General features: G+C 49.0%; 1 protein-coding gene across 1 annotated transcript; it reads left to right on the plus strand.

Moving 5' to 3' along the window:
- Positions 1–6,127: 6,127 nt before the first annotated feature.
- Positions 6,128–9,233, plus strand: KCNE4 (potassium voltage-gated channel subfamily E regulatory subunit 4). Its single transcript, XM_055345391.1, has 2 exons — positions 6,128–6,202; positions 6,748–9,233. The coding sequence occupies exon 2, from the start codon at positions 6,774–6,776 to the stop codon at positions 7,284–7,286; it is 513 nt and encodes a 170-aa protein (XP_055201366.1). The 5' UTR covers positions 6,128–6,202; positions 6,748–6,773; the 3' UTR covers positions 7,287–9,233.
- Positions 9,234–16,525: the final 7,292 nt, after the last annotated feature.

Consider the following 16,525-nt stretch of genomic DNA (forward strand, 5'->3'; position numbering starts at 1 on the left):
GCTATGACCTGCTGTGGGAGCAGGACGAGTTACTCGCCTTCTCAGACCCCTTTCTCTATAATTCTGCTCCGAACAGCCCGCCTTGGGCTTTTGTGAAAAACAAATAAGAAAGTCTGTGAAGAGTCCTCAGCACATTCCTGCTATCATTCTACTCTCGCTGCTCAGAATGTAAGAGTTAACACTCACTTACAGTTCCTCAACTTGAATTTAAGATAGATGATGCTATGGGGCTCCCCAAATATTGTCCTTTTGTGTTTTTCTAACATTGTTTGATTTTTATGCTAAGTGGCCACTTGCTGGTTCCGGGCACTGTGGCCAGTGTTCTGCACATGTAATTTCCTGATAAACAGGCAGGGCTCGCAGAGTGTCATCACAAGGCAACCCTTACGATGAGTCTCGTTGCTTCTTCAGACTCATTCTCTGGGGCCAATTCCTCCCCCTGCCCCAGGGTGGAAGCCTGGGAGCAGATCCCACGACCTTTCTGGTCCTTCTTAGGTAACAAAAAAACAAAACAAAAAAAACCCCTCTGGCTGCTGTGGTCTCCCCAGGCAGACTCAGTTCAGTAATTAAAACACGTTCATTCCCACATGATGGCCCGAACTTCTCAAGTTCATTTACAGTTAGCGCTTCTGTCATTCCCTCTCCCTGAGTGCTCCCTTCCCTCGGGTCTTGGGAAGACTGAAAGCCATTGGTGGGCAGGGCCGTGGGCTCTGCCTCCATTCCAGGCACTGTCTTTGGATGTGGGGAAGGGACCCCTTCCCTCAGCCGTTGGGCCGCCGTCTTGGGCAGGCACTAGCCTGCGGCCGGGGTCTGCGGGCTCCCTCCGTGTGGCCCGTGTCTGGGCTGTCACACACACTCCATCTCTTCCTCCTGACAAACCCTCTGAGACTGTCAGCTTTCCTCACTCGGAAGCCTTTCTCCAGAGCCAGAGGTGGACACAGTTGCTCACCCTTCAGATTTTTCCAGGGGTGGGTATGACCCCAGTCCTCTGTGTCCCACAGTTTACAGGCTGCAGGAGACATCGAGACGCTTTCTCTCTTCTCACCTTGTACAGTTTCAGGGCATCGTGCTGTGCCTGGGACGCTCAGGAACTAGAAGAGGCCTTGTGGTGTGGTGGTTGGACTCAAAGACTCTGCCTTCAGAATCTCAGCTCTGGGTTCCCATGCCAGCTCTGCCAGGTGCTGGCCACGTGATCCGGGGCAGGCTCCTCCAACCACTCTGTGCCTCAGTTTCCTTATCCACTTGATAGGCTGATCATAGGGCCTATCTCACAGGACTTTTATGCAGATGAAATAAGACAAAATTTGGAAAGTGTTTATAGCAGTTCCTGAGACAGTTCAGCCACTACTCAGGTATTTGCTAAATAAGTGTCGGGCAAAGGAGAGTTTGAATAAATAATAAGGGCAAGAGAATGACAATTTTACCAGGCATTCTCTAATTTCAAGAGTTCTGAGTTTTTGCCGCCCGATTCTCTTGTGGGTGATGATGCCCTGCCGACAGCCACATCACCCTGAGACACGGCCGGTGCTCTCGGAGGGTCTGGAGGCCTCACTGAGTATTAGCAGATACCCCGTCTGGGTTCACTCCCGGTGCCAGGAATGCTACGAAGTATGTGTCTAGGGAAGGTGACTCAAGGCATTGCAAGGGATGACCACAGCAAGAGTTCCCAGACACAACTTTTCAGAAAGGGTTTCTGGGAACAGCAAAATCAGGGGTGGACGCCGAGAGTTGTATTTTGCAATATTCTGCGAGTACCGCAGCCTGCTTATCCCACATCTTGTTCTGCTCTATTCCTTACTGTCTGCTCTGAAGATGGCTATCCTCGTGGATTATGGGACATTTCTGAGTATCTGGAGACAATTAATTATCCTAGTCTTGACATGCCTGAGGGGCTAACGCAGCAACACAGAGAAATGATGTAATTTAGCTAGTCACGTAGCACGGGGGAGGCCGAGCCGGGTCAGTTCTCTGGACTCCAGGCTTACATTTAATCTGATGAGACTCAGCACCGCGCTCTTATCCCAGCCCCGACTTTGTTTAGTCACAGAAGCTGTTAACATAATTTCAGAGATGTGTGGCCAGGGTCATTTGGTGAAAATGACGTTACCAGGAAGCTAAAATACTCAAAGCTCTGGAGAAGGTTGTGGGTCAGGATCGTGTAGGGGGAAAAAATCAAAACAAGACCAGAAATCAGCTATAAATATCAACAAAAGGGAAACTGTTTTACTATGTACAATATGAAGATGGGATAAAAACATGACCATTTCATTGATAACTTCTAAAACATACCAAGGCTGGTGTAGCCTCTGAAGTTTTTGATAGCTCGAATTCAGAATAAACAATTTGCAGTTGCCCATTTGCATTTGTGCTTGAGTCAATTTGTAAATGCACACTTGTATTTATGTCTGGCCATGTAGGAATTCACTCTTTATTTATTTTCTAGGAGATTTATTTATTTTTGAGAGTGAGAACAAGAGCAAGAGCGAGAGCGAGAGCGAGCGTGTGCAGGAGCAGGGGGAGGAGCAGAGGGAGAAGCAGACTCCCTGCTGAGTGCACATCCAGGACCTGAAACCATGACAGGGACCGAAGACAGACACTTAACCAACTGAGCCACCCAGGAATTCTTTTTAAAAGAAAGTTTTATGAAGGCTCAAAAAAAGTTGGAAAGATACCCATCTTCTATTTTCTACTTTTTCTCAGTCTTTTTCCTGATTCCCTTGGAGTGAGGCAAAGGGTAAGGAAAAGAGAATGGGTTCTGAAATTATACAGACTTGGGTTCAAATTCCGAGTCGGTTACTAGTGGCATGGCCATGGGCAATTTGCTTAGCCTCTCTGAGACCTTCTGTGTCCTCATCTACGGAAGGCTTACGGTAATTCTTACCTCACAGGGTTGAAGTAAGCAAAACCCTTACCAAATGCTCGATTGACAAAAGACGCTTAGTTAAGTGTGGGCGGCAGAAATCTTAGACTCATTTAAAATGCCAATTCAGAATAGATTTATCAAAACAGCATGGCATAGGTGCAAAGATGGATGAAAAGAACAGAATAAAGAGCTCAGAAATTGACCTACACATATATTGTCAGTTGATTTTTGACCAAAGTTTCAAAACAACTCAATGGGCAAAGGATAGTCTTTTCAAAAAATGATGCTGGAGCAACTGGACAACCATATGCAAAAAGAAAATGAATCTTGATCCATACCTTGCATTACATATAAAAATTAATTTGGCATGAATCACAGACCTAAGTGTAGGAGCTAAAGCTATAAAATTTATAGGAGAAAATTTTTTTGACCTTGGGTTAGACAAAAATTTATGATACAAAAAAGCATACCAAAAATTTTTGATGAATTGGTCTCCATCAGTAGGAATAAAGTTTTGCTCTTCAAAAGATACTTACAAAATGGAAATGGTGGGCACCTGGGTGGCTCAGTCGGTTAAGCGTCTGCCTTTGGTTCAGGTCATGACCCCAAGGTCCTGTGACATAGCCCAGCATCGGGCTCCCTGCTCAGTGGAGAGGCTGCTTCATCCTCTCCTTCTACTTGTTCTCTCTCTCTCTCTCTGTCAAATAAATAAATAAAATCTTAAAAAAAAAAAGAAAATGGAAATGCAAGTCACAGACTAGGATTAAATATTTGGAAAATGGATTTACTTCTCTAATATTGCTGTCTTTTGAAACTGTGGCACGGAGTAGATATCATTAATAATTCCTGTGAGTCCCTATCCTCTCTCTGATAAAATGCACCTTTCAGAGGCTTTTCCTTCCTTCCCTACTATGTATGCCATTATTCACTGCCATAATTCTTGTCGTACCATTAGGGGTGAGAGCTGGAGAGAAGATTGAGCTGTGTGTAATGAGATGGCAAGCCGCACATCTTAGATCATATTCTTGGTGGTAGAGAAAAGAACAACAATAAAAAATCTGGAGTCAGGCACATGGGTGTCCGGAAGCCACCTAAAAGCTCTTGTTAGCAACCAGACACTCTCAAAGATGACCCCAAAAAGCACAGAGTGCACACGTTCTGTCAGAAATGGTGCGAAGTGCTGTGCGTCATTTCATCTAAGTGTAGGAGAAACATCTACGCATCAGTGAGCATGGAGTCCCCGCAGCAGAGACACTGAGCAGGCATCCAGCAGAGCTTCATCCAGGCTCTTCCCTCCCTTATGCCTGTAAACGATTTTGCTCTTCCTATGTCTCTGAATGGCTTTGTCTTCTGGACTTCATTCTAGATTCATCTGTCTTTCATTGGTTTTACTGTTTTGGGACTATTGGCTTGATTTTGGGAATTTCTCTTCTTTGAAACTTCGGCCTCTGGCTTCCTGGCACCAGGCTTCGTGTTTCCTTGCTCCTTCAACCAGCTATCCATTTTTTTTCCATCTCTTCTCTGCCTCCTCAGTTTCCAGTTTCCAGTGTTTGGCCACTGATGGGTGATTACTAATCTCATATGTCCCAAGCTCCATAATCTACGATACTGGGACCCACAATCAACAGACATGTGTGTCTTATGGGTATTGCTTGTTCTGATGACCCTGACCAACCACTGCAGGTGCAGCTGATCAGGAACCTAGGATAAATACAGGCATAAGGGAGGGAAGAGCCTGGATGAAGCTCTGCTGGATGCCTGCTCGGTGTCTCTGCTGCTGGGACTCCATGCCAAGCTGAAAAGGCCAAATCTGCCTTAGCCAAGGTAGCTGTGGAGCTTCCAAGTATTGCCGCCACAGTGAGGATGTCTTGAGTGGCGTGAGCAAAGGCCGCATGTATGGATGACCTCGGGGTTGGAGTGGTCAGGGCTTATACGTTGGAGCCAGGTGGGGACTTACGGGCGAACACAGCCTAAACCATAAGGTGAGTAGACCAGCGGAGAAAGCAGCATCCTGTGCTCATTAGCCTGTTGTTCCCTCAGGTGGACCCGAGCCCGAGGGTCAGGCCGGGAACGCGCCCGTGTGTGGACGATGTGACCCCAGGTGGGAACACGGATGTTGCCGTGCTTGCCCTCAGCATCAGTTTGACAACAGCAGAACCACGAGAAGTGTCTTCTCCAGAGTCCATGCCCCGAGACAGTCTGGCTGCAACTCGCAGGCCACAGACCCCTGGGTGCGAGGATCCCTCCCGGTTTACTTTAACTTAGAACAATAACCTCTGAGAGCGAGCATCCCGGGGAGCGGAGGGACCGACATCAAAGTCTTCCGTCCCTTTTCCGATTTTGATCACAGCGACCGTTTTAACACAAGGGCTACGCAGGTTTTAAAAGGCTGAACTGTACTCAGCAGGTCACCAGCTGCTCCCCCCGCCAGGACCCGCCAGAGCCGGCAGAGGGATGCGCAGCTGGAGGGGAGTGGCGGCAAATCCTGCCCACGGCGGCCCGCGCCGTGTCCCACCTGCGCTTCACGCAGGCTATGCACAAGAATCTGGAAGGGGTATTTTAATGATGAGAAATAAATACATGACCTTGATGCAGAAGACAGGACGAACCTCTCCAAGTTTTAAAAAAAGGTGATCGTGCAGCAGGTGGCCTTAAATCTTAGGGTGATTAAGCTGACAGGGATGCAAAGGCTCACGCAGTTCCTATAATGCTCCGCGCCCAGGCTCTCACACCAACCCCTTAGCAAGGAGGCGGCTGAGCGCGGGAAGGTTCAGTAAGGATTTATGACATTTGCATCGTCAATGGAAGAACTGAAACGTAAGCCCTAGTTTCTTGACAGGAAATCCTGCCCTTGCTTCCAACTGTCTTTTAGCCAGATGATGGTATCTGGCTGCCTCTGAAGACCTGCCGAAGGCATCCTGGTTATTCCCCAAGAGGGACCTGAAGCACAAACTAATTTTCAACGGGAGCGGACTTTGCGAGAACGGTTCCAACCGGGCACATTCTTTTCTCCTCTTTCCACTCATTTTCAGGGCCACCTGGAAACTCTGGCTCGGGGCTGAGGCGTGAGGAGCCATCCCCGCTCCCCAGTCTTTTTCTTTGCACAGCTGCGAAGTTCAGTGAGTTGAACTGCAGCGCCTTGAGTTCACTGTTCACTCTGCCACGACCAACCTCTGTTGTAAATCTTCCTCCCGGAACACGTGACGATGCATTTCTTGACTATATATCCCAACCGCAGCAGCAGACTTGTCAGAGCGCTGAGCCCCGCGGGGAGGAAGGACGCTCCTGGACTTGGCCATCTAGCAGCTCCGGACCTTGTGGAACAATCTGCAGCCTTCGGTAAGTTAGCAACGCGCCCTGGCCTCAGAGCCCTTTGAGAGGAGGCTGTTTCGTGCACTTAGTAGATGAGGTTTTCCTTCCCTTTCTCTGCTCTCAGGAAACGCAGTTTTGAATTAAAACTAGGTTTAGGTTTGAGAAGCAGCATGCAAGCTTTCGCTGCTTCCTGCTCAGTTAGAAAAAGTTGCCCAGGGACTAAAAAGGGGTTTTGGTTGTCTCTGTGCTCCCTTGTCTTGGACTGATTTTTCCCTTTTGCTTTCACGACTATGAAGGCAATGCTCTCTACGTGCTCACTTTAGGAAGCGCAGATGTGAGGCCGCGTATGCCTCAGCCCATTTCCCCGAGCCCTCCCTGCCTCCCCCCTGCCGCCCCTGCCCCATCCACTGTGGCCCCTCAGGGCTAACCCGTTCACTGTTTCGTGGGCCTCCTTCCCACGATTCCTCCGTGCAGTGCTCAGCTTTCTGGAAACTGCAATCCCACAAACCTCGGGCCAGCCTCCTTCCCGCCCGGCCAGCCCGTGGGAGTCTAACCTGCAGGTCTCTCCCCAGACCCCGGCTGAGTGCGCGGCGCTTCAATGCTGAAGATGGAGCCTCTGAACAGCACGCACCCCAGCACCGCGGCCCCCAGCAGCCACCTGGTGTCCCACGTGCCCGGCAGGGAAAGCGGCAATGGCAACGAGTACTTCTACGTTCTGGTCGTCATGTCCTTCTACGGCATTTTCTTGATCGGAATCATGCTGGGCTATATGAAATCCAAGAGGCGGGAGAAGAAGTCCAGCCTCCTGCTGCTATACAAAGACGAGGAGAGGCTCTGGGGGGAGGCCATGAAGCCGCTGCCCATGGTGTCCGGCCTGAGGTCCGTGCAGGTGCCCATGATGCTGAACATGCTGCAGGAGAGCGTGGCACCTGCCCTGTCCTGCACCCTCTGCTCCATGGAGGGAGACAGCGTGAGCTCCGAGTCCTCCTCCCCAGATGTGCACCTCACCATCCAGGAGGAGGGGGCGGATGACGAGCTGGGGGAGACTTCAGAGACGCTCCTCAACGAAAGCAGCGAGGGGTCCTCAGAGAACATCCACCAGAATTCCTAGCACCCCCAGGGCCTCCGGAGGCGGCCCCATCTGCCAGCAGCCTTAGAGAGAGGAAGGACACTTTTCGTGTCTGGTTTCACTTTTGCAGCGCAGCTGCCACTTTAAAGAGACCTTTGGCGAGCCCCTGCACGGGGTGGTGGGGGAGTCTGCAGCCAGGAGGGCACGCGGCCAGTGGTGCACACCTGCCACTGAAAAGCCCAAGGATGTGCGGTGTGCACCTTGACTTTGGGGTCTGGGGCTCGGGGTTCCAGTTCTGAATTCGGCAGGTCGCCGTGCTTGCTGTTGTTTTCTCGCTGGATGCCCTGGGTAACTGCCCGCTCCCGGGGCTGCCCGATGCCTAGGACGTGCTGAGGGGCTAGTTTTGATTTGCTAATTTGCCTAGAGCTTCGTTCTAGATCTGATGGGCTGTAAGTACCTCTATGGTGTACCTGTGGCATTTGTTCACAGCGGGTTACAGAGCTTCTTTTTGGAGGTCTTTTGGGTTGGAGGGGGATGTCTGATGGAGGACTTTTGATGGCAGAAAGCTGGAGATCCAAACCTGGTTCATTTGCATACAGTAAGAAAAAGCCACTTTCAAACTTGTTACCATTGGCTGGGATTATAAAAGAGAATCTGCTATTTCCACCCTTTGTCTAACCTGTGACCTTGAGCTCTGACCTCAGACCATCCAGCATCGCTTGCTGGCGTGACGTTTTCTCTCAGTTGGAAGAGCTTCCCCAGAATCGAATCTGTACTCTGAATAGCTGTACAGGGGACTTTTCCTGATCTTTCTAGAAGGGGTGATGGTGCACTTGAAGGAGGCTAAGCCCTTAGCTCTGCTGCTGCTTTTTCCCCGGCCTGGTTTTTCTGAGCTGGGAGCTGACACAACGTGGGCCTTCACAGTATGGCATTCCGTCACGTAGCGCAGACCTGGAAGGGTAGACTCAGGCAGAGGCTGGGGTCTGGGTTCTGTTTTCTGATCCTGAGCTGATTTGCTGTGTGGTCCTGGGCATGTCATCAAGAGGCTTACTGCCTTCATGAGACTCCTGAATCTAGATCCCCAGGGGGCTGGGAGGATGTCTTTGGATTTTAAGACTCTGTGATAAATCCTGTATGGCCTGGTGTGAGGAAGCTTGGAGAAAATATTTCCCACTTGGCCAGTTAGTCTGAGAACGGATCTGCTTATTTAAAGGAGCAGTTGGAGACTCAGAACACATGTAACTCGGAAATTTCGGGCGAATCACCACCCTGTTCGTGCTGTCATTTTCCCAGCAGTGAACCAGGGAGGCAGACACTGCATTTTACTGTGCAAAGTTCCCTGGGTAGTAGAATGTTAAGACTTCAGCTGAGAAACCAGAAGCCTAACAGAAAATGTTCAGGAATGCTTGCTAACGTCTCAGTGTATTCCTGCGGTCAGTAGCTTTGTGGCAGACTGGTTAGGCCCTTCAAGGCAAGCAGGAAGAGAAACACACCAAAAGGTCAAATTTAATTCTAGTAAAAACAAAAAAAAACCAAAAAACCCCCCAAATTTCTAAAACATACTCTCCTTTGATTGAAGATAGCAGTGTTCCCACGAAAGGGTTAACAGTAGAGGAGCTGGTTTATCAGTTTGCCCTAACATAGTGCTAGAGGACATTCATGTTTGGGGGGGAAAGGGCCCTCCTTCACTTTAAAATTCAGAGTGTGGATTTACTCCAAAGGGGGCTGTTGGGGGTGAAAGAAGCCAAGTTCAGTTTGGCCCCTTGCCTGGAATCACTTGAATTCTGAAGCTTTACTGCGACGGACATGTGCGTTGTCACATTTTCCATTGCTTAATCCTGAGGTTTGGTGCAAGTCTATCTGCGCCTGTTAAAAAAAAAAATGATGTATATACTTCCTTCTTATTCTATTAAGTTGTATAAAGTTGTCTTCTGTATTTAACAGTTTGTAATTTTCACACTATTTTTTAATTTAAATAAACAAACACGTTTTCCGCCCCCCCCCCCCCCCCCAAGAATACGCGTCCTCTCTCTGATTCTTCAGCACGACTGCAGTTTCCAGGACAAGCCCTCAGTCCCCAGCCGGCTCCGGCTCGGGCTCCGGGTCATCCTGCAGGCGGGAGGGGCGCGGGAAGGTGTAGCTGCCTGCGGCCCGGGCCCCGGAGCGAGCGGGCCTGGCGGGGCGCGCGGCCAAGCTGCAGGGCGGTCTGACCGCCGCCTCACTCTACACTCGGTGGCTTGCACCAGCCCTGGAATTGGAACATACGCAGGGCGACGCGGCAACCTGGTGCAAAGATGTTGCTCCGAATCTGGTCGCCAGGAAACATGTGGCTGGCACGAGGGCTAGGCCGCCACCGGCCCGGGGCGCACGGACTGGGACTGCCGGGCGGGAGCCCGCGGGGCGCACCGCGGAGCGGACTCCCCCCGGGCCGCGAAGCCGGGGGCGGGGCTGGAGGGACCGCCCCTCCCAGGCACCTGCCCGCCTGGCCCCGCCCCCCGAGCCAGGCTGAGCCCCGCCCCCCGGTCAGGTTCCGCCCCCTGGGCCAGGCGCCTCCCCTGAGTCAGGCTCCGCCCCCTGGATCAGGCTCCGCCCCCCAGTCAGGCTCCCACCCCTGGGTCAGGCTCCGCCCCCATTCAGGCTCCGCCCTCTAGGTCAGGCTCCCACCCCTGGGTCAGGCTCCGCCCCCAGTCAGGCTCCGCCCCCAGTCAGGCTCCGCCCCCTGGGTCAGGCTCCGCCCCTGGGTCAGGCTCCGCCCGGGGCTGCGCTCCCCGCCTGCCTGCGGCTGCAGCCTGTCTTTTATTCCGTTTCCACAGCCGGAAGTGCTGCAGAAAAATGACCAAACCAGTGACCCAGTTTGAGGGAGGCAGATGGACAGGGTGGCCTTGCTGTCATGTTTCTCTGTTTCCTGTGCGTTGAGCTTTCCTGTTTCAAGGAAACGTTGCATTAGGTCCCCAAATGACAGCCTCCCCGAAGTCTATCCGGCGGCCATGCCGCGGGGTCTGGATTCTTCCCAAAGCGCATCGAGGATCGCAGCTCACCAGCTGGTATTGGGACAACGTAAGATGAGAACGTGATCTGAAAAGACAAAGAAGCCTTTTTAATGTATCCTGGCTTAATGTCACTCTTGGTGAGGAAACAGTTAAAAAAAGTCTTTTTTTTTTTTTTTTTAAAAACCAGGGGCGGAAGAAGAGGGAATTCTAAACTCTAATTGTCCTAAAAATATGTAGAGTACACTATGTCGTTTTAATGGAATATTTGTTTTCTTTAAAAAAAAAAAAAAGAACTTCTAAGCAGAACCTAAGGCCCAAGGGGTTTAGTCTGTGTGGATTTACTCATGCATGTGAAAAACTGAGAAGGGAATTTGGCCCCCTGCACCTAGGATATTAGAAACATATTTTAAAGCACTTAAATGTTAGGGATGAGGTAAATGGATCCTCCTGCTTGCTCCATGCTGTTCTAATTACACCTTTGTACGTCAGAGGCCGGCAGGGATGCTGCACAGGAAAAGATTTCTTTCATGGACGCCACCATGGGAGCCGGATTACTGGGAAAGGCTGAAATGGGGCCCCGGGCAAGAGTGCTCTTGGCTCATGATTCTGGTTGAAAAGTAGACCCCAAGGCACATTTGAGAGTTGGAGGTTCCGTGGTCAGGCCCGCACTTCCAGGGCTCAGCTGAAGGAGGGTCACTTATCGGCCTGTACGGTGTCGCCCTGACCATGCACGTCGTGGACCACCCCGCACGTGGAGCTTACAATGCAATGGATGCTCCATTCACAGCCTCGGTCAGACAGAGCTTAGGGTTACCCGCCTTACTCCCCAGCTGGGCCTCGTGCTGGAGACCATCAGGGGGAGAGTCATGGTTCCGGGAGAGAAGGTGGCGCCTAGGGCCTGAGGGAGACGCGCCAGCTCCTTGCCCAGGCCGGGGCTGGTCGCAGGCAGGCAGGGTGTGAATGCGGGTTCAGTAGACACTCAGCCTGTTTTGTCTGGCTTTCTAGGCTGCCTCTGTGGCTCTGCAGCTGTACAGAAAGAGCTCGGCCTCTCTGACACGCAGTCCCTCTGCTTTACCACGAGGAAGACCCACTGGCCTTTCTCTTTGGGAGTGTGTGTGTGTGTGTGGGGGGGGGCATAGGGCGGCTGCTAGTGGTAAGAATAGTGCAACCACCTGTGACATCCTGAGTGCTGCATGAAACCAAAGGCAAAGCAGCTCCAGGCTTCTACTTCTGAAAATGCATCCTGGACAGACATCTGCAAATGAAAGTCACTGAACCTTTCCTTCTGTGCTCGGTTTCCTCAGGAGACTGCAGTGTTCAGGAAGAGGATGTAATTTGCCAAAGAAGAAGGGTCATAAGAGGGAAAAAGCACTGTTCAATCTTCGCCTTTCCCCATTTCTGAAATGTTTCCTCCCACACAGGAAGGAACAGTTTGGGATGTGAGCTGTTACCATGGAGATAACCAGCCGAGGTCACTTGTTTGAAGGAGGAGCCCACGGCCCCCATGGCACTGGATCATTAGAACAGTTTTATGAAGTTGGGATTTGGTCCTTGACTCAGGCAATGACAAGCTCTGAGCCACGGCAGCCTCCATTTGTGGCGTGGAGGAGGGGATGCAAGAACGTTGTCCTTCTGTCCCATACAACTCTGTCTTCCTTCTCTTTGTGCCTCTCCTGCCCATTCAATATAGGGCTGCAATTTTGTGTGTCCAGCTCCAGGAATTTCTTCTCTTACCTTGCATTTTCTTGCTAAGAACACGGTTCAGGAATTCTTCACATCAATAGCCACACCCTCTTCTGTCCTTAATGGTTTTTCATCCCCTGTTCAGAGACAGTGAATGGCATATTCTTTCTTGCCTTAGTCTGTTCCGGCTGCTATAACAAAGTGTCATAGGCCGGGTGGCTTATAAACAACAGAAATGCATCTAATAGTTCTGGAGACTGTCTGTCATCAGGGCTCCAGCATGATCAGGTTCCGGTGAGGACCCTCTTCTGGAGTGTGGATGGCTGACTTCTTATATCTTCACATGGTAGAGAGACAGGAAGCTAACTCTCTGCTTCCTTCTTACAAGGGCACTAACCTCATTCATGAGTGCCCCACCCCCAAGACTTACCTCCCAAAGCCCCACCTCCAAATACTGGGGAGTAGATTCCAGCATGGGAATTTGGGAGAAGGCATACAGATACTCCGCCCATAGCATCTCTTTTCCCAACCTCCCTTCTTTTCCTCCCTCCCTTCCTTCCATTTCACAAAAGGAATGAAAACAACAGAAGCAAAACAGGAATGGGAACAACAAAAAGGAGCCACAATGCAGTCTACTTGTCAGGCATATACGTCACCCAGTTGTTACAAGCCTGTGCTTTAAACACTTAACTAGGTACTTCTAGGTACTTCACTAGGTGCTGGGGAAAATGTAACATCTCCCTGGCCTCCAAAGGGGTCAAAGTCTCCCCATAGTTGATTTCCAATAAAAATAATTCTATTTCAGATTTATTTATAACATCGATGCAGGGCTTTCTGGATGTGAGAATACATAGTATGTCTTTGAGCAGTTGAGGATGCCGTGGTGCAATTAAATGGGCAAAATGTACTGCTTACTTAATATTTGCCTTGTTCTGTGATAGATGCTTTCCCTTAGATTATCTTACTTAATCCTCTCAAGCAGACCCTGAACTAGGTCTCTGATACTGTTAAAGGAGATATGAAAGTTGAGGCTCGGGGAAGGCAATGGCCGCCAATGTAGTGAGCGATCAGGATTCCAATGTAGGTCACTAGATATAAATCTGCATTCTTTAAACCACTGGGAAGCAGAGAGCAGGAGACTTGGAATCTAGTCTCATCCTAGACATTAGGCAGCCCTGTGCCATTGCACTGGTTGCTCAACCTTTCTGGGTTTCCTCCCTGGTAAAATGAAAATATAATATCTTTTCTATTGACCTCAAAACACTGTCAGAGCTTCATATGAAACAACTGGAAAAGTAAAAAGTCTCTGTCCTGCATAGGGGACTGAGCGTGGACATTACTAGCATGCAGCAATATCCAGCTCTTCTCCCCTTCTGAGAACATGGAAATTTCCACTTCTTGCCTCCTTCTCGGGCCCCTCCTCCCCTAACACCAGGGCAGGGATGTGACTCATTCTGGTCAATGTCGACTTAGTGGACAAGACATATATCCCTTATCAGCTAAGGCCGTGGAAAGCCCAGGTATGATTTCTCCAGGGCCAGCCTTTCCTACATGTAACTAGTGAGACCATATGTTCCGGGTGGTGGTACAGATGGTCATCGGAGACTGAATTGGCCTGAAATGGGACTGCATGGGAGCCAGTTGCTCTGGAGAGTTGCCTAAACCTGCAGCTGGCTTTATGTGAAGCAGTAATAGCATAAGCTATGGTGAATATTGAGAAGTTGGGGTTTTTGCTCCTGTGATGGAATCTTACCCATCAGATTTTATAGGGCATGACAATTTAGAGAGACACAGAAGGTGCCTTCTACACCATCTCACCCAACCTCTCTGTTTAATGAGGAAATCAAGGCACACAGTGGTTAAGTGACTTGTTCAATATCATAGAGGGAGATAGGAGTAGAGCTGGGATCACAACTCAGATTTCCTGACGTTGGGTTTGGGATCCCCATGGGGGGGCACAGCCATGGAAGTCTCTGCCGGGGATTAGTGAAAACAAGGGACTGAGGGGGCCTCCTCACCTTGAGCTTCCCTGAGCAGCTCTCGGTCACTGCTGTGCCTCTCCTTGCTGGGCCCATGAACTGTGCCAGGAAGTAGCTTCTTTTTCCCTGGCCAAACCCTGGTACTTACTGCTCTTTGGGGGGATGGATCAGAGCTGGCAGCTGGCAGAAGTAAACACATTCCCCTAAAGAGTGCAATGTGACATCACTGGAAACTTTAATAAAGGGGAAGAAGCTATAAATAGGAGGAGGGAAATATTCAAACAGGGTTGAATGTAACTGTCCTGTATGCAGTTTCCTGGCTTCGGCCTTCTGTTTGTTTGTTTGTTTGGTTGTTTGGTTGGTTGGTCGTTTTGCATGTTTAAACCTAGCTCCAGCACCGGAGTGGTCACAGGCAAGTGTCCCTCATGTCAGCCACCTCCAACCACCCCCCACACCCCCAGTACAGAATGCTCCCAGGATCCATGCTCCTAGGTTCAGGGTGAGGACTCTTGCAGGTAAATGCTGGAGATTTCAGGTCTAGATTGGGGTTTCAGATGATGAAGAAACCAACACTGATCATTATTTTCATATTCTGAGCCCTGACATGAAAGGAACACTTTCTCTCTCATCTTGTTCTTCCTTTTTCACTTAGAACTTATGCCTAAGAAGTGGATATAGTACTTGGTTACAGAGAATCTGTTTCTTTTTCAAAGTTTTCTACTTTTTCTCTCCTGTTACATTGTCCTTGTGTCTCAGCTACAGAAGCTATGCCCTTTCTCATAGGATCATAAATCTCATGAAGGTCAGAGCCATGTATTATTATTTCTGTAGTTAGTACCTATTTCAGGCCAGAATTCCTCAGAGCAATCTCTGGTCATGTTATTTCTCTTCCTTTTTTTTTTTTTTTTTTTTAATTTCTCTTTGAGGGATCTCATTCACCCTTAAATCTTTATTATGTATAGAACTATAACAAATACCTATCTAGTGCTTACTGTGTGCCAGGCACTGTTCTCATGATACTTAATTCTCATGACAAACTAAGAGATTGGGATTTTAAAGCCATTTTATTTATTTTTATTTTTATTGATTTATTTTTAAATATTTTATTTAGTTATTGGAGAGAGGAAGCACACATGAGCCGGGTGGGGGGAAGAGTAGAAGGAGGGGGACAAACAGGCTCAAAACTGAGTGTGGAGCCAGACTCGGGGCTTGATCCCAGATCCTGAGATCATGACCTGAGCCAAAACCAAGAGTCAGATGCTTTAACCACCAGAGCCACTCAGGTGCCCCAAAAAGCCATTTTAAAAATGAGGGCTAAGGGATCCCTGGGTGGCGCAGCGGTTTGGCGCCTGCCTTTGGCCCAGGGCGCGATCCTGGAGACCCGGGATCGAATCCCACGTCAGGCTCCCGGTGCATGGAGCCTGCTTCTCCCTCTGCCTGTGTCTCTGCCTCTCTCTCTCTCTCTGTATGACTATCGTAAATAAAAAAAAAAAAAAATGAGGGCTAAAAAAAATAAAAATAAAAATAAAAAAAATTAAAAAAATAAAAATAAAAATGAGGGCTAATTAGGCATGAAATTAAGAACATTGAGAGATTCTCATAGCTGGTGAGCAGGAGAAATGGGTTCGAATTTGGTAACCTGGCTCCAGAGGTGAAACACCTAACAGCTCAGTGGACTGCCTTTTTATCTCTAAATCCTTCAGCTCTATTCTAGCTGAGACTTTTCTCATGATCACCAATGCCTATGGCTATTTCTACCCAACATCCCACAAATTCCTGGCATTTCAAATTCCTGAGGTCAAAACCCAAACACATTATATTTTCTCCAAAATCTGTCTCCTAACATATTGAATAGGTGTCAGAAATGCAGGTAGAACCCAAGCTTTTCTCTCTTACTCTAGGTCACTAGGCATTCTCTGAGATCTCTTTCCATTAACATGGTCATTATCTATCCAAAACAGTATTTCTTTAATTAGGAAAATAATGAAGATCAGAGAAAAGGAAAGATAACATGATCAGGGCTGTACTCACATAAATTAAAAACATGATATTTAGGATGGAACCTGGTAGGCATTGGCTGAACAATGATAAAAACTCAGTCATTGTCATCATGCTGCTGACAATTTTTCCCATTCTAGAAGATGAATTGAAGAAAATAAAAGAAGTAAAGAAAACAGGATTCCCGATGGCAGGAGAGAAGTGACTGAACTGGGCCAATGGCAGGTATAGTGGAGACGCTGCAGCTGGAAATGCTGAGGAGTTGAGATTACCAAGCTCTTGCACCTTGTTGAAGGTTAGCAAATGAAGGAGAGAGTCGGTTGGAGAATGACTCTAAGGTTTTGAATCTGCATAACTGAGAGAGTAGAAGGGCAAATAATAAAAATGGGTAGTAAATCCTGGAAATGATTTATTGTGTTGTGCATTTTGAGTTGGAGGTGTTGACATGATATCATATCAGTATGGGAAGCATTTGGGAAAGCATTTGGGAAATCAGTATGGGAACTTTTGAGAGAAGTCATGGCTAGAGAGAGAGGGACTTGGGAGCCATACACACGAGTACATGGACTTGAAACCTTGAGCGTGGCTGAAATAGCCAATGATGAGTGGAAATAGAGGAGAGGGCAAAGAG

This window comes from Nyctereutes procyonoides, unplaced genomic scaffold (genome assembly GCF_905146905.1).
Source record: "Nyctereutes procyonoides isolate TBG_1078 unplaced genomic scaffold, NYPRO_anot_genome, whole genome shotgun sequence".
NCBI classification, from domain to species: Eukaryota; Metazoa; Chordata; class Mammalia; order Carnivora; family Canidae; genus Nyctereutes; species Nyctereutes procyonoides.

Coding starts and splice junctions, on each gene's coding strand:
- KCNE4 (XM_055345391.1), top strand. CDS start 6,774: ATGCTGAAGATGGAGCCTCTGAACAGCACGCACCCCAGCACCGCGGCC.